This window comes from Strigops habroptila, chromosome 10 (genome assembly GCF_004027225.2).
Source record: "Strigops habroptila isolate Jane chromosome 10, bStrHab1.2.pri, whole genome shotgun sequence".
In the NCBI taxonomy this organism is placed as follows: Eukaryota; Metazoa; Chordata; class Aves; order Psittaciformes; family Psittacidae; genus Strigops; species Strigops habroptila.
In genome coordinates this window covers 8,847,520-8,865,448 of record NC_046359.1, presented here as the reverse complement: position 1 = coordinate 8,865,448, position 17,929 = coordinate 8,847,520, and the positions used below count along the sequence as shown (strand labels likewise).

The window sequence follows — 17,929 nt, the reverse complement described above, 5'->3', positions numbered from 1 at the left end:
AACCACCAGCAAATTGCATTTTATTAATTATTAAGGAAAAAAAAACCCCAAACAACAAAAAACCAAACAAATCCAGAGAAACCATTTTCCCAGTTACTAGTCCAGCATGTAAGTAAGTCTTATATACTGTGTCGTGTTTCTTGTATTCTAAAATATCAAGAGTAAAATGTTGGTCAAACGTAGTCTACTTTTTTCTGTATGAGGAATGGCAAGGAAACTGCTTGAGAGGTATGCTAGAGATCTACATGATCTTTGGTGGCATGGGGAAAAACAAATAAATGGGGGTGTGTCAAATGAAGCCTTTGGCTACTGAGTTGAAAACAAGAGAAAGTTCTTTACCCAACACCTGAAGGAGGCTCTGCTGTTCTTCCTGCAAAGTCTCAACTTTCTAAGAGGTCAAAATTCACTGGAACAACTGGTGGCAAACTTGATTTCTATAAGTGTTTTGAATAATTAATGCAATTTTGGGTGGGGAAAAAAATTGATTTGGGTTTGGTTTCTTTGGGGGGAGGGGGCATTTGTGGTTTGGTTTTTTTTTTTGGGTGGGGGTTGGGGGGTGTGTGTGGTTTTGGGGGGTTTTTTTTGGGTTTTTTTGTTTGGTTTTTTTGTGGTGGCTTTTTGGTGGGTTTTCTTTCCCACGATTTCAAGTATTCTTACTTTTTACTAACTACACTGTACTGCAGCTGTTTTTCTCCCAACAAGTCAAATCTAACAGTAGTCACCCCTGTGTCTGCCTGCAGTACAACTTGCACATTCAAGCTCTTTTTTATTGCATCTCAAATGCCAGCACTTCAGCTATGACACTAGGAAGCAGAGCTGTTTTACTCGGGTTTTAGGTAGGCTGGATCTATCTTTTATAGCCAAGTTCCTATTATGAACTTAGTACAAAGCTATCTCAGCTGTATCTGCCCTATGCTGAGGAAATGCCTCATGCAGAAGTATGAAGAAGATGGATCTAGATGTGGTACTGGATTACTTTGTAATCCAAACGTGATTTAAGTAGGCTCTAATTTCACTAATGCAGTTAAATGTCTTGACTGCCATATAATTTCTCTTCTGGGTGAAGTTTTCATGTTGTTCCCGAGTAGTGACACTATCCTGAGCACTGAGTAATCCAAGTAGCAAATATATTTTTAGTTGTCTGTATCTGCTGTGTATATGGATATCTGTAGCTCTGTATCTATTTATCAGTTTAATTTTTATTTTCTATGAATTAAATATTAATTGGTGTGAGAGTAATATTAAGAGAAGACATGCTAGAGTGTTTTAAAAATTTTTTGCTGGGTACTATTTTTAATGTTCCTATATATGCCATTTATATAAATATTCATCTTTGATAAATCATCCCGTTAACCACACTGTTTTACAATTGTGAATAGTTATGATGATTATAATCTTTACTCTGTGTTTTGTTGTACACACATAAATGAATTCTTTATATTCAAGAAGTCAAAGCAAAGTTTGCTAATGATTTTCTATCAATTTTTTTATTGTGTTTTGGGGACGTGTGGGGGGGAGGGTGTTATTATTAGCAGTGACTGATAAACCTTGATGCTAATGTAAATGTCCAGGAATCTACTAACAATTTTCACTTCACATTTTCGTTATGTTGTATTATGTTTAGGTAAAGGCTTTATCTGGTGATAAAAAGTCTGATTTATTTACAAAAAACATTATCAACATTCACATTAGCAGCTCGTGAAAACAGAAACAGATTTCAGTGAAGTTAGAGCCATTGAATACTTAGACTAGGTTAGCTTTTGTGTACTTTGTTGTTTCTGTGTTATGCTTCAGTCTTTCTAACTGTGTATTGTACTTTCAACTATTTTTTCCCTTTTCCCCACCTACTCAGCTTCAGACCAAGGTGCAAACAGTGTTGAACCAGAAGATGAGTCTTTGTAGGGGTTTTTTAGTCATAATTAAGTCAGTGCCTGTCTTAAGTTGAAAAAAATATATTTACTGTTTTTGTCTCAGAATGGAGGGGCTGTAGGTCCTGTTAGTGACTGAGGTTTACTGATTAATATTGTCATATAATCTGATTGGACTTTTTTTAACATAAACATAAAATTGTCTAGCTAAAGGTTAAAATAATTAGGATTAGGAGAAGCAGCAATAAAACAACTTTTATACGTTTACTTGTTATGTAGATTAAAGGCTTTATATGCTTTGGTTTTATTTTGAAGGGTCCATCTTGCTGGGATGATGTGCTGATGCCCAACAGAATAAGAGGTGTTTGCCAGTCCCAAAGGTGCAACGGAAATGTAGCGGTAAGATCTTGTCATGCTTCTCCAAATATTGTGGCACTCACAAGAATAAATATTTATAGGAATTCTAACAGTGTTAGAATTGCAGAAGTGGATGTAAATGGACATGTATGGTACACTTCAAAAGAACTGTTCAGCATCAGATAACATATCTCAAATGTTTAGCAAAAGGGAGGAACTTGGTCAGTTGCTGCTTGGAATGAAGGAGAAAATCATTTTATATCATCTGTTTCACTGAAGTAGAACTCTTACATATTCAAGTATGCATAGGTTAAATGCAGAATGTAATAATGGTTTTCAAAGCATTATTTCTGTATACTTATATCTGTTAATGTGTTAGATATTGAAGAGGTCTTAGAGGTACTTCCTTCTTAGGAAAAAGCCTAATTTAAGGTGATTGTTCTTGACGTAGCTTTTAGAGGTAAACACAAAACTTTGTATGTATGAAAGGATTCTGTTCATCAAATATTTGCAGACTGGGATGACATGAGTGCTTTTTCAGAGGTCCTCATCTGATCTGGTACAGTCTTCTCTTTGTCTTCCCTATCAAGACAGTTACAAAGTGGCACATCCATGTAGGTTCATAGATGTCTCCTGCTTGGCCACAGATAGTGTCAAGAAATTTTTTATCTAACTTTAGATACCAAACAGTTGTTTTAACAGCATGGGATTTATGGTTGTCTCCATGCATGGCCGACAAACTGAGATCTTGCAGCTTTTGGGCTTCTGCTTCTCAGCGTGCTCCATATAGTCACAGCTCATGTAGCTCAACCACTCTTTTGAAAGTGGCAGGTAGTAGATGTACATGTGCTATTCTATCAGCAATACCCTGGTAGGTATGTTAAAGAAAGCACCACTTTGCCTCAGGGCAGATTGGCTGTATCTGCCTATTATGCTTCAAGAACTACTCTACTTGTAAGAGTTGATTGCCTGATTAACTTGAGCTACCTGTTTGTTGTCTTTGTGCTACTACCATCACTGGTGAGAAGTCCTTCCTGTTATATTTAAAGACACAGGAAAGTTAAGATGATAAAGTGTACTCTTGGCAAGGACAGGAGTCTCCTAGACAGGTATCCAGCTTGAACCCCTATACACAAAAGCATATTATCAAGATTCTCAGTATTGTCACCTCTTGGGACTCCCAGAACATATCTTACTACCTACACTGGGTTTTTTGGTGTGGGGTGGGTGGGTTTTTTTGTTTGCGGTTTTGTGGTTGGTGGGGGTTTTTTTGTGTGGGGTTTTTTTTTTTCTCTTTCTTGAAAAAGGTACTGAAATAATGCCATTTGGCAACCCATTCCCTCACAGAATCATTTTGTTTGTTTGGTTTTGTGTTTTTCCCCTGTAAAGCAGAAAATGGAGCAACTCATCATCCTGGCTTTGTGGAGGGCGGGGGACCAAAAAACACTGACCATAAAACTGTAATCTTAACTAGCTAATGCTGTGACAAACAACCAGTGCCCAGTCAACTAAGTCCCATGACTCCAGTTGCTGTCAGTGCCTCTGGCAAGTTACATACTTAGCAGAGCCAAGGATCAATGTTATCTTTCAGCAAGGCATCACTGAACAAAAAGCAGGAGACAACCTATTTAGGCATATGTTGCAAATACAGCTTCAGACCATCCAAACTACAGGCGTGAGGCTGTTATTGGAGAAATAATACCTAGCAAAATGATTCAGAGCACCAGCAATGCTCCAGGCTCTGGGTTTTCAGAAGTGTTTGTTTGTTTTTCTTTGAGTTTTTCTTGTGATTGGGTTTTTTCTTGTAATTTGAGGTTTTTCTTGTAATTCTCTGTATTCTTTGAAAAGGGCAACCCAAAGGCCATGGAAACGGTCATGGTTCTCTGAAATTCCAGATACTGCTCTCACACGAGCATAATTTAGTTCCAGCTTAAATCATAGAATCATTTAGGTTGGAGAAGACCTTTAAGATCATCAAGTCCAACTGTTAACCTAGTACTGCAAAGTCTGCCACTAAACCATGTCCTGAAGTCCCACATCTACATGTATTTGAAATGCCTCCAGGGATGGTGACTCAACCACTTCCCTGGGCAACCTGTTCCAATGCTTGACAACCTGTTTTGGTGAAGACTTTTTTCCTAATATCTAATCTAAATCTCCCCTGATGCAACTTGAGGCCATTTTCTCTCATACTATTTCTTGTTACCTGAGAGAAGAGACTGACACTCACATTGGTACTATCTCTGAATAGCTTGAACTGTTTTGTTGGGGTTTTTGTCACTTAGCTAGATAGCGAAAGATTGCTTTCTCAATGCAGAGCAGCACCATAGTTCAAGTTTCACAAAGCCATAAATGTGTAGGAAGGGTTTACTAATAGGTGAGAGTTGAGGTTAATTAGCAAGTGATTTATGAACTGCTCTTTGTATCATGAAGAAATTGCATCTGTATGTCTGAGGTCCATCTTGTGTTGTGCCTGAATGTTTTCAGAAAGTTTGATGTAGACAGAGGGAGATGAAATATTGTTCTATAGATGAAGAGCCATTTTTTTCCCTCCTACAGGAATATATTTATAATTTCAGTGTCACAAAATTGTAAACAACTGAAACATCAGGGGTTTTTTTTTTATTGGCCTCTTCTTAAATTTTTTTTTTTTTTTGAAGGATAGAATTCTTTAAAGGAGGAAACTGTGAACTCTACATTTTTGCCAGCCAGCATATTCTTTGACTAGAAACATTGCCAAATGGGTGCATAACTAAAGAGCAAAGTTGACTGCTATGTTTAAAGAAAGGAGTCTTGTGAACAAGCTCCTATTCTCCTCCCTTAAAAAGAGAAATGAACTTATTCTCTTTACAAACCCAGTTCTCCTTTAGTGCAAAGGTGATCCAGTGGAGTATTTGAAATAATTAATCAAAATTTTCCATCTTTTCTTTAATATTTGTAAGACTTTCAAATAATGTTAGAACTGTTGTATGTAATTACTTTGTCCAAATCAATAACTAAATAGTAATGGTGAGATCACAATAAATTTTCAAAGATATAAAGAAATAAAAAGCTTTGCAAAGTAGAATATCAGTAATGTAGAATTTATTACATCAAATGTACCACAGAGTTAATGTGCTCCTTTTCTCGGAGCATAACCAGTTCCAGTAACTCAGGGAAATAGACAGAAGTAAGCGATTTCTCAACCAATTGCAGGCTTGAGAGAGTGATTTTGGAGTTATCTTGGGTTTGATTTTATTTTCAATGTAATGGTAATAATTGGAACATATGCTTTCTGCTGAGTAAATGCAGCTGTCGTGTAGTCAAACAAAAATCATAGATACTGTACCTGAAATGAGATTTTAGCTGCTGTCCTGTTGAGGGTCTTATATTTATTCCTTTTTTTTTTTTTTTTTTTTTTTTTTTTTTTTAATGGGAATGTGGAGGTGGGTGGAAGAAGTAGTATGATTTTGGTGGATTCAGGTTTGTCCTTAGAAGCAATCTGAATACATTTGAAACTAAACTTTTTATTCAGGTAGTAAATACCTTTCCTTATTCAAATGAAATATTACTGAAGAAGTGTTCTTATTAAAATCTAACTTCTGCAATTCTTTAACATTTCATAACAGAACATTTCTTGTTTATTGTCCATTGAATTGAGTTTCTGATTGTGAAGAGGATGACTTCTATTTCTGTGTATAAAATTGCTATTACCCTTTTTTTTCTCTCCATAGGCTCATGCTATTCAAAAGTCATCAAGAGCCACAGAAATAATATGGCTCTTTCATAGGTAGGCAGAGACAGAGTTGTAACACCACTGTAAAACACTGAAGTAGTGATTTCATAGGAATGAGCTCTGCATCAGTCTCACACTCAAGTGAACGTACTTGAGTTTCTGAAACACAGTGCCATGTCTCCAATGCAAAATATAGGGCAAATTGTTTTGAACTTAAATCTGTGGAATGTTCTTCAGATTCTCACTGGCTGTGCAGAAGGAGTTGTAGACTTTAAATATCTAGGAAACAATAATGGAAGGGTTAAACAGGATTATAAGTCAGATGTGGCTTAAAGCATTGTGAATAAGGAAAAATGAAAACCATTTTAATGGAAATATAGATGTAGTTCTATCCCAGGTTGTTACATCTCACTACTGTTACCTTGAATTTTTTATTCCTGATGAAGACTGCCTCAACTATCTGTCATCATAACTAAATAGCATTTTTCTCTTTTTCAGACCCCAAAACAAGTTAGGTTTCAGCAAAGTGTTTCTAAAAGGAGAAACAGAACTTTCATGATCTTAAAGAAGCATCTCTAAGTACTGGGTTTCCTTAAATGTCAGTATACCCTTCTGATCAAGCTCTGTAGCAATCTCCTGCATCCACAGCAAAGATTGGTTTTTCCCTGTGTGGTCACTTACCTGAAAAACACATACGATTAGTATGTGGTCATCATACATAGTTTTAAGCAGTCAGATTCCACTATAAAGTAGCCTCACTGCCCATGTTCCAGTGTGTGTTTGGGGGTAAAGTCTTTGCAATAAAAAGCATGTTTTGTTTTGGTTTTTTTCCATTACGTAACTTTTCCTGTTATTTTTTCCACATCCCTCCTGTGTGATTTGAATCTTGCAATTTTATTATATTGAAATTTTTGAACATGTCATAAATATTTTTTCCTTCTCCTGCATGTTTACCATCACTAGGTTTAGCACTGAGGGCAGCAATATTATGTAAGCTTTTCATAGCCAGTCTGTTCCACAGGGAGTCTGTGCTCATCTGGAATAGGCTTGACTAAGCAGTCAAGGGAATAGCATTCAGCTTGGATACTTTAAATACACAGCTTACCAAATACTTTTTTTTTTTTTTTTTTTTCTTTCAAGCATCCAAAGTTGTTATTCTCAAACATCACAGTTCAGATAAAATAAACTTTTTTTTTAATTTCATTTTGCTTTCATCAGCTCAGACCTCATTTTCAGTTGAGAAGAGAAATAAATTCTGTAGCAGAGTATCAAAAGTAAAGTAAATTTAGTGATGTTATCAGAATGCAACTATAGCTGACTAAAGACCTATCATCTCCTTATAGGAAGGCTCTGATACATTGCTGTATTATGTATTCATTGGTGGTGTTTTGGGGTTTTTTTTGTGTACAGTGATGTTGTTTGCTATTTGTAAAATGAACCATACCATGTCTGTCTGTCCTTGGCACCTATTTGCAAGGTCATCATATTGCTATGAGTAATTCTAAGAATCCTGAGATGTTTCTTAATACCAAGAAACTGTGTGACTTTCTTTTATTTTCTCACTGTCTTTATTAGTTTGCCTTATGCATTAGAGATCAGATATCACATGCTTAAAAAAAAAACAAACCAAAAAAACAACCCAATAAAACAAACAAAAAAAACCCAAAACCAACACAAACCACAAAACCATGAACAAGATAAAATATCAGTGAGTATCAGTTGTCTTTTATTCCTCCTTTATTCCCATGTTGAACAGTTGCATCTCAAAACGTAATCTGTTAGGGCAGCCAGGTATGTGCACTAGCATTTCAAGATCTTCTCTGGTCCTATGAAATTGTTTGGGAATTGCTGAGATACAAAGTGTGAAGCCCAAAAGGCCCGCTAAGGCAATTTTTTTGCAACACAAACTTCAAAGTGTAATTGGCAGGCATAGGTGAGAAGCGATTCATGAATATAGAGTTGTAGAATGGTTAGGGTTGTTGTAAAGGACCTTAAGTTCACCTAGTTCCAACCCCCCTGCCATGGGCAGGGATGACTCACACTAGACCATGTCACCCAAGGTTCTCTCCAAGCCTGGCCTTCAACACTGTCAGGAATGAAGCATTTCCCACTTCTTTGGGCAACTTGTTCCAGTGCCTCACCACCCTCACAGTAAAGAACTTCTTCCTTATATCTAACCTGGACTTCCGCTGTTTAAGTTTAAACCCATTACTCCTTGTCCTAATGCTGAGGAACATTCTGATCACTTCACCTAACTTCCTGTGTAGCAAAATTTATGAGCCTTTCCTGAAGTAATAGATTTTTTTTGTTTGTTTTTTTGAGTACATATAATTCAGGAAAACATATCCCCTTGACTTAAAGCCAGTAGTGAATTAAACAAGAAAACTCTCCCTTGATTTATGTGACTGATTAATTACCTGTCCTGTCAAAAATGCATATCAATAGTTAAAATGTACAAATTTTAGAAGCTGAAGCTAGAAAAAAATTTGTACTATCCACAGTCCTTTATTAAAATCCCTCTGTTTCTTCATGTTGGTATCCATAGAATGAAGTTCAGATATACCTTATCCTTTCCTTTAATGGTCTGAGACTTAAGTAATTAATCTTTGTTTTTCCAGTCCTTAATCATTCACTTGGCTATCTGCTGTACTTTTACCAATTTTCAACATTTTTCACACATCAGAATAAGGCATACTTACAGTAGTGGTGCCATCAGTGCCAATCACAGGGATGCTACAGTCTGCTTACTTATGTTGATATCCAGTGCTTTTATTAGACAGTTTAACCATGATGCCATCCTGAGGGTTCAAGTTCAGGGTTCAAGTTCAGCTGATCATCCTCCAAAAACCTCAGTCACTTCAAATTGCTGCCTCCCTGAACAGAGTCCCTCCTGCGTGCATGGCCCTTGCTTCTATAGGTGTGACTATTTTTTGGCAGTTTTAAAATGCACATTGTATGTTTGATCTCAGCTGAGCTGTTCATGTGGCTTTGTGCGTGACTCCCCCAGATTTTGTGCTGTCTGAAAACTTTGAGTAATTAGTTTGCTTTCTTCCAGATCATTAACAATTTTTTTCAATAGCATAGGGCTAGGAGGTGATCACTGCAAGACCACCTTGAAAAAGAGACATTTCATGATTCACTGTGGGGAAATTACATTTTGAAACATATCAGTTAAATCCATGTAACACTGATCTTAAGATGTTCTAGTTTCCGAATCGAAATGTCAGTGCTGTCTCAAATGCCGCACACATCTGGGTAAGTTGCAGCATCGCTATTACACTGTTCCACTAAATTTGTAATCTTATAAAAATGTCAGGTTAGTTTGATGGGATTTAGTTACTATAAATTCTTGTTGATAGACATTAATTACACATCCTTCTTTTATTAATCAAGTATCATATTAGCTATTTATGCTGTCAAGGGTTGGTGTCAGGCTTACATGCTTAGAATTATCTAGATTACCTCATATAAAGCTTCCCTAAATGATGGGGTGATGTGGTTTTGTTTGTGTAAATCTCTCTATTTAAAATCATCTCTAAATGTGGGTGTTTTTGTTTAGCTACCAATGCATTTTCTAAGGAGGGGTAGGGTGGGGGAACAGCACTGAAAACAGTACCTGTGGGACTTTGGAATAGCGTGCATTGGTGCTGTGATTATACTATGGTAATTTATGCTGGGCCTTTAAATTAATCACAATTCCAAATTAAAAATACTTACTTCAAACACTTGATTAGTGAAGAAAGAAACAAAGTGGTTGACTTTTCTTAGCATTTAAAGTTTTTTAATATGTTTTGGAGTTCTTCACATTATAGTTACAAATTATCTCAAGTCTATTTTTCGGTTACCTCTTTAGGAAACTATAATTAGACTTGTTTTAACAGTTGTTCTCAAAGTAACCTTATTCTGGAGTAGATCAATTTCTCCTTTATAAATTCTGTTATTCCACTTCTCAGTGCAGAAAAATCAATGATAGGTAAAAAAAAAAAAAAAAGGAATTATAAAAGAGAATTCTTTCTATACAAGGACAAAAAAGCTAAATTATTTATCTTGGAAATAAAAATTAAAGCTTTTAAAATTAAGATCTATCTTCTCTTTTTAAAGTGAATACTTATTCATTCTTTCCCAACGTAGAAGTAGGATATTGCCACAGTATATTGGACAACTTTTTCTTATAGGTCACAGTGTCTGCATCAAAACTCACCACTGACAAACAACAAATGTGATTATCTATGGTTATCTAGAATTTTTTTGTTTGTTTTTTTTGACTGTTTTTTAAAGACTTTTTAACTAATGCATTATTTTTGGCACCATAAAAAATCTAAACCTAAGATGAAGCCAGGACTTTGGAACTGTTTGTGAGTTTTCTAGCGACTTTTTACTCCACTGGTGAGATCAGTAGTCTTTCGTGAGCTGGAATTTGCATAGGCATTCTCACAAACGCAGAGGAACTCATTTGTTTGTACTGTGTCTTGGGAAGCTTAGCTCATCTTGCATGTATTGCTACCACCATTTCTATTTACATTTGTGGAAATGTCACAATTTTGTAAAAGATCAAACAAAATATACTGAATATTATGTTTTCTTCTAAGAAATCGTTTGCTCTTTGATGTTCTTCTGTTGTTAACACTGCCACTGAAGGGGGTCGGGTGTGGGGGGATAAAATTCATTTGCTCATTTTTTTTGCATCTGTGGTTCAGTTCTAGAAAACCTAATCTTGCGAACATGAGCATTAAGCATGCTTTTAGATGGAAGTGGTGTCATTGTTTTATTCTGTCTTATATGAGCAATTGCTTAGCATGATTGTACTCAGCTGCTAGGTTTTCCTGTTCTTTAAAAATTGCATTTTAAGAATGAGCAGTTGTTTTGAACATAACTTCACGTTTTCCTCAATGATAGCATTTTTGAAAAAAAATTCAGATAGTGTAGATGCTTCATCATTTGATGAGAGGCAGTTTCAGGTCAGTTGAAGATTTGTTCTGTAACAGGAGTCAGTGAGTTTTGGCAAGACCGATACCTAATATTAACAAGTCAACAGCTTTTCTTCAATTTTTTTGATGCCCTGGATTCACTTAGAAAGCAGTTAATGTCTTATAAATGATCATTTCTATATACTCCTTCAGACTGCCAGTGTTAAGGGTCCAATGTTAAGGAAAGTGAGCAGAGCACAGCTTGTGTTCATCTGACTAAATCCTAGATCATTCGCAACTCTGGTAATAATTCCATTGACCATGATGAAAAGTATATAGTATTTGCAAACCAAAACTGAATGTAAAAGCACCTTTAATATTTTTAACAGATTTAGCTTCCAGAAATGTCTGTAAAATGTATTGATGATGCAATGCAGTAAGGAATTCATTCTGTACCTGTGCTGTGTTTGCTGTCATAAAGACTTAACAACATTGTAAGGTTATAATGTACCTATTTTGGCCTGATATTGTGTCCTTTTCCAGTTATTGTAATTTTCAAAACAGCCACAGGGAGATTCCTCTTTGTATGGTATATAATTAAACTGTAGAAGTCTTTAACATGATATATGGTGGAAATTACAATGCATTCAAAAAGTGACAAACTAATGGAAGAAAAAAAAACCCACCATTAAAAACTATCAACTGTGAAGATACTCCTGGCTTAGGAAGTCTGAGCAATAAATTGCTGGAGATTAGGAACATGTTTTAGGCAGATACTATTTTATGTTTTGTCCTCTGGTGGTTTTCAGTTTGGTTTTAAGTTTTGTTTTGTTAAGAATAGCTGCTTAGGATGTGTGTTAATGTTCTGTTAAGAGGCAAGATATTTGGCTGGGTGGAGTGCTCTATGATCTAGTGTGGTGAGATAACCAGATGTTACCAGAACAGCTTTCTTAAGGAAGACGGATTTATCAGGCTGTGATATAAAGGATAAATAAGACCAATATATGCATTTATTAAGTTTTAGTTACACCGAGCACAAACACAAGAGAGGGGTGGATCCCAATTCAGTATATTGTATTCTTATAACAGGGAGGAACATGGGAAGAAAGTGTGACTCCGGCTGGCATGTTGCTACCATAATATAGTCTGGAGCCTAGTAGTGAGACCAGTGTTACAATTACTCTATGTTGTATGTTGCTCAACAAGTCATTTCCACATATTATTTGGAGGTGATTATACTGTGCATGTATTTGATCTATTACAATTTTAGAAAACATGTAGGCACTCGGAGACCTAAAACGAATTGGGAAGCAGTAATTCCTATGCAGTGAAACCTATGAATGAAATGCTATTATGTTAAAACCAGAGCAACAAACTCAAGATGATACACTAGAGTCAGTTTCAACCCCTAACATTGTGCTTACTCTGCTGCTTGTTTCACAAATCAGACCCACATTTTCTTTCAAATACAGCTTGTTTGGTACGTATTTTTCGCATGCACTGTGGCAATGTGTCTAATGGGTTCAGGGAGAGCTTTTTATAATTAGATGATTTTCAGTAACACTTTCGTTGAATCTTTTGTTGCTCACTGCACATGACATATAAACAATATGCTACTGTCTGCAGCTGTTGCAAATTCATTACTGATGAATGAAACCTTGGATTTCCACTCAAGCATGCAATATGTTCTTGCAATCATCTATCAGCAATCAAACCAGATGAAGGTGATTTTGTTAGGGTACAGTATGGTTATATAGGAGTCTCTCCTCAAATGTCAGGCAGCATTTATATGGAAGAACACAATTTCTTCATTCATATCTGGCAAGTACTGTTATTGAGTGTTTAATAACTGTGTCATTTTGTAGGCTGACACATTGTGTGAAATATTCTGTTAGAAAAGCTGCTATAAAATTTTTCTGTTTCCCACCTATAGTTTCCATGTTCGATGTTCTGGTCTGAGATTCTAAAATGTGAAGGTATTAGATTTTGATTAACAATTGTCTGCTCTATCTTTGGTCTAGCTGGTTTGGGATCAGTTTGTAAGTTCTTTGTCTTCCGTGCATGCAACTTATGAAATAAGCTCATCTTTACAAATTGGAACTAAATTTGAAATAAGCATGTGGTGATTGTAAGATGCGGTGGTGTCAGATGACATAGTGCCATCACCTGTAAGCTGCTCTCACAAGGGGGTGCAAGGTATTTCATGTTGTAAATGCTGCTACAAATTATGGGCTCTGCTAATATGGTGGGCAGCTCTTGAATAACTGCTACCAGAAATGCCTGGATTCTCATAGTACTATATCTATATGGGGCCAGGCAAATATGATTGTCTTCAGTATACAACATATATTTCTAGCTCAGAAGAGTCAGGTATGAGCAAAACTGTTGTTTTGACTGGTTGAGTCTAGAAAGTTTAAATTGTAGTAATGAATGTCCTTATGATTTTGTTTTCTGTCTTAATAGCACAACTTGGGAAGATACTTGAAGTATATATCCAGCTTCAAATATACAAATAGTCTGCTGAAGTTAACAGTGCTCTATGCTTTAAGTACCTGCCCCAATGGGACATTAATTTTCCTTAATATTAATTAACTGTATAAATAAAAACAGCTTAGTGAAGCTTGTAGTGTCATTAGAAATACTCAATATTTCAACCTGTTTGCTGGGAGGGTGTGTGGAAGTAAGATATTCCCCTTGTTTCAGCACAAGGAATGGTTAGAAACATGGTTTAAAAACCCCACCAAAACCAAAATACAACAACAGCAACAACAACAACAAAACAAACAAACAAAAAAAACCAAACCAAAACAAAAAAAAACACCAAAAAACCAAACCACAACAGTTTAAGAGCATGTTATCCACGGTTTTGATGTTATGCATTGCAAGAGTTCTCTTTCACATCTTTGTGAAATCTTATGTCCCTGAGTAATAAGTCTGCTGATCAGTTGTACAATATATCATAGCAGCTCTTTGGGACTTTAGTAAATGTTTGGGGCATTCTGAAATCGAATGCTTCAGTTTTTCCATCATGGTACTTATGTGTATGTGGGGAACACAACTGCAGTTAAAAATTGTTTTTAAAAGTGATTAGTGTTTAAACTGTTTCCAGGAGAAGGAGAAAGAATGCTCTAGTGAAAAGTGGCGTTTGTTCTTTTGATTCATAAAGCTGTTTTGTGTTCCTGCTATCCCACCATTGCGACATCACAGCTGGCATAGGAGTATTCAAGTTCCATCAACGTTTTACTGCCTTCTGCTTTTAAGAAAGTCATGTTCTTATGGTGCCTGTATGGTAATTACGAAGAAATAACTTCTCAGCGAGCACCACTATTACAGTGCCATTAGGAGAAGCTGTAAGTGTGTATCTCTGGGTTTTTTGGGTTTTTTTGGGGGTGGGTTTTTGGGTTGGTTTTTTTTTTTTTTTTGGTGTAGTTTTTTTGTTGTTTGTTTGTTTGGTGTGGGGTGTGTGGTTTGTTTTTTTTTTTTTTTTTTGTTTGGTTTTTTTATTTTGGTTTTTTTATTTTTCCAAATAAAAATATTGGCCCCATGTGAATTTGAGGTTCTAAAGGGGGAAAAGAACAAAATTCACTGTGGAGATATCTGTTAAAGGTGCTATGACTTTTATGTTAGTTCAAGGTGGCACCCAGAAACAGATTGATTTCTGGAAGCTTTATCTTAAACACTGGTAGGCAATAATGCATTGCTTGCAGGATCGCTAACCTGTCAATAAGGATTTGCTGTGATAGCTTAATTCTTGTAATTCACAGTTTGTTCTGAAGCATATGTATAGCTGGAACTCTGTAAGAACCTCTTCAACAGATTTTCTAACTGAGAAAGCTGTCCTAATAAATTTGGGCAGTTTAGTTAAACTTCAGTTGAAAATACATAGCTTTCTAGTAACTGTAAAAGTCATAACTATTCTTTGAAAATATATACAAATAAATACTCAAAATATATGGAGAACCACTATGCTGGAAAACACTGAGTCCATGTTGCACCACCCCCCACCACTCACTCTCTCCCTCTCTCTCAAAAGGAAAAAAAAAAAGCTAACAAAACAGACCCAAAACAAAACCAAACTAACTTCTCCCCAACCTCCCCCACCCCCCCAAAAAAAAATAAAAGTGGCAAAAATTAGAAGACTGTTAGAACCTCGTAGAAACAAGTAACCCGTGTGCATTAGCATAGTATTTGCTGTTACATTTAAAGTAACACTTTCTCCTGTTGCCACATGTGTTGTTTCTATTTTAAAGGCTATAAAATGTGTGTCAGATGTTGAGTTAATTTTGAATACATTTAACTGGTGACTTGGAACATGCTTCTCGAAGGCTTGTTTCTCACTTTGTTTTTGAGAAAGATGCTGTGATTGGGAGAGTCTCAGAATAAACAGCATGGGTTACCTAGGAGATAGCATATTGTAGCAAAAAGATTTCTTAGGGGAAAAAAAGCTTATTCTTGCATGAAGTTGTGTTCTGTATTCGTTTTTTACATATTGTTCATGCCTGTAGAGAAGGTCAGATTGTTCTTACCAACATTAGGTTGGATGTGCTGCCTGTCTGGATTTGGACTGAAGAGTTTCAGCGTACCTGTCAGGAATCTTGAGTTAGAGCCTGGTTCAGGTCCCTAGGTGTACGAGACTGACAGCTATTTCTATAGGTAGAGATCTACTTAATAAATTCTGGGAGTGGAAAGTGTTCTGCAACAGAGAAAGGTAGAAGCGTCCTGACCATTGGCATCTGCCTGGTCAGAAGACTAAAGGAAATCAGACCAGGAAATAGTGCCACCTAGGAAGAAAATGTGTTTCTGGTAGTAGAAAGAGATGCAAACCATGCCCTTCTTTCTGTTCCTAGGAAGACCCCAAGGTCACATGTGCTGGTAAAATTCCTCATGTCTGAAAGCCAAATGGTGCACAGCATAGCTTATCTGTAGCTAGTAAGTTTTGTCAGTACCCAAAACAGGGATAGCAACCACACACTGTGAAGTGCGCCTGGGTGTGCCTGCTCCTTAACTCTGCTTTGTGAGAGATGGCTCCAGCCAAAACATGTTAGGGATCTTTGCTGACACTGCAATTGTATGGATTACTCTGCTCAGTCACCCAGAAATGCTCTTGGATGTTCTTAACAATAAGCTGTTTGCTAGTGTGGATGTAGCCATGTTTTCACTGGATATAATTTTTAAGTTGGGAAAAACCAGTTCTTTCGGTTTTTACAATGCAGACAGTGCAAATAGATAGTGGTTTTCTGGGAAAACTGAATTAATTCACTTCAGTGAACACAGTCTATTAAGGCACCATCGGCATTATGTTAAACCTGTGCAAATAGCCATCTACAGTAAATAATGTCTATTTATTAAATCATCTTGAAGGAATGATATCCACATCTTTCTGTTTGTAATAACAGAAAATGCCTTTTCATATTGGATACTGTGCTGTCAATTACTGATAAATATTGGCTGCTTCTGTAGTGCTATGCACATAAAATAAGTTTAAATTTTTTTTTTTTTACTTCATTTGCTGCATTTTTTCAGATATCTTATGCTAGAAACTATGGGTATAAGCGCAGTGCAAACTTTTTTTTTTTTTTCCTAACAAGTATAGAGGCAATAATGGAATTCCCACTGAGACTTGTGTTCTTACTTTCTTCTAGTTCATCTTACATGTATATTGTATGTAGCTCATCTGTATATATTATATATTGAATATATATATATAAAAAAATAGAACATTAGATGCCAGAGAACAAATTTGGTTTATGGCTAAGATTTCAGTGAGTTTTGCTGTACAATATTAGCAAAAGAGAAGAGTGTTTTTGGTGTGGTGTTTTTGTAGGTTTTGTTTGTTTGCTGCCTTTGCTCACTTCATTTACTGTAGCCATCTATAACTTTCAAGAACATCTAGAATCTGTAAGAACCTCCAAGGGTGAGAATAACATTTCTGCCTTGCCCTCCCTCTTCTCTTTTCGCTGCTTCCAATGTAGGTGGGCAGTGTCTTGCCTGGCTTGTTCTCATTCATATTCTGATCTATGGCAGGCATTGGAAAAATGACAGAACAAGACATCCAATTTTTCGGAGCTGAGACACAGATGAGGCAAAGAGCCACTCCTGTAGTATTACAGCCTAATTCTGTCTGCCCAGCATCCTCACATAAGCATACTGATGCTCCCCCTGAGGCAGCCTTGGTGCTAAATGAAAGGTGTCTTGGTACTTCCTTTCAGCTACGTTGCATACTTGTAGATGATCTATATGGTTAATGGATGGATGTGAGGCTCTGAGACATTGGTGATGTTAGCTGAAGGCTGAAAACCTAAAACCAAAACTAACTTTTCTTAAGATGGCTGTTGGGTTAAAAAGACTTTTTTTAATTATTTTTTTATTTTATTTTTGGTTTTTTTTTAAGCTTTGAATCTGACCAGTTCCTTCAGTATTAAGAGATGGACAAAATTTAAATGTTTCAGCTGTAATAGGATTAGATGAATGTGAATCTACTGCATATATTGCAGAAACTCAGCAATATTTATAGACCAGACCATGGCAATGATGATGTCATATAGCATACTCATGAAAAGTAACATTCTGTTGAAGAAGTTATGTAGCTTACTTAAATATTTTGTTATTTGTTATTTCTGTAGGATTTTCTCTTAAGCTCAAGATAAGATTCTATGGGAGACCTTACAATGTAATGTCACCTGTGCCATGTTTACAAATCAAGTATGGGAGTCCTGTTTCTTATACATTTCAGATCTATCCTCTAGTCATGTTGAATTCTTGATCACTATCTTTTCCAACCATGCTAACAAGCACTTGGGGTAAAGAAACAAGTTAATCAAACCTGTAATTGCAAACAACTTTTTGTGCCACAAGAAACACAGCCAGAGGATCTGATATCACATAGTATTTGAGTTTCTTGTCTCCTTGAGCCTTTTTATGGCTTACATTCACATAAAAATTCAAATCTGATTGCCAGAGGAAATTAAGCTCAAAGGACTGATTCTCTACAGGAAACACTTAATAACAAATTTAGACAGTTGGAGTCTACTTTAAAAGAGGCTGACGGGAAAGTTTAAGTCCTAGAAATAAGCACTAATGTT

General features: G+C 36.1%; 1 protein-coding gene across 1 annotated transcript in view; it reads left to right on the top strand.

Annotated features, from left to right (window-relative positions):
* The window catches only part of PRKN (parkin RBR E3 ubiquitin protein ligase), a 568,831-nt gene that overhangs the window by 184,354 nt on the left and 366,548 nt on the right, over positions 1-17,929 (top strand). Inside the window, exon 5 of the mRNA XM_030499430.1 lies at positions 2,184-2,267. Within this exon, the coding sequence (XP_030355290.1) occupies positions 2,184-2,267 (84 nt within the window). The remainder of the gene's footprint in view (positions 1-2,183; positions 2,268-17,929) is intronic.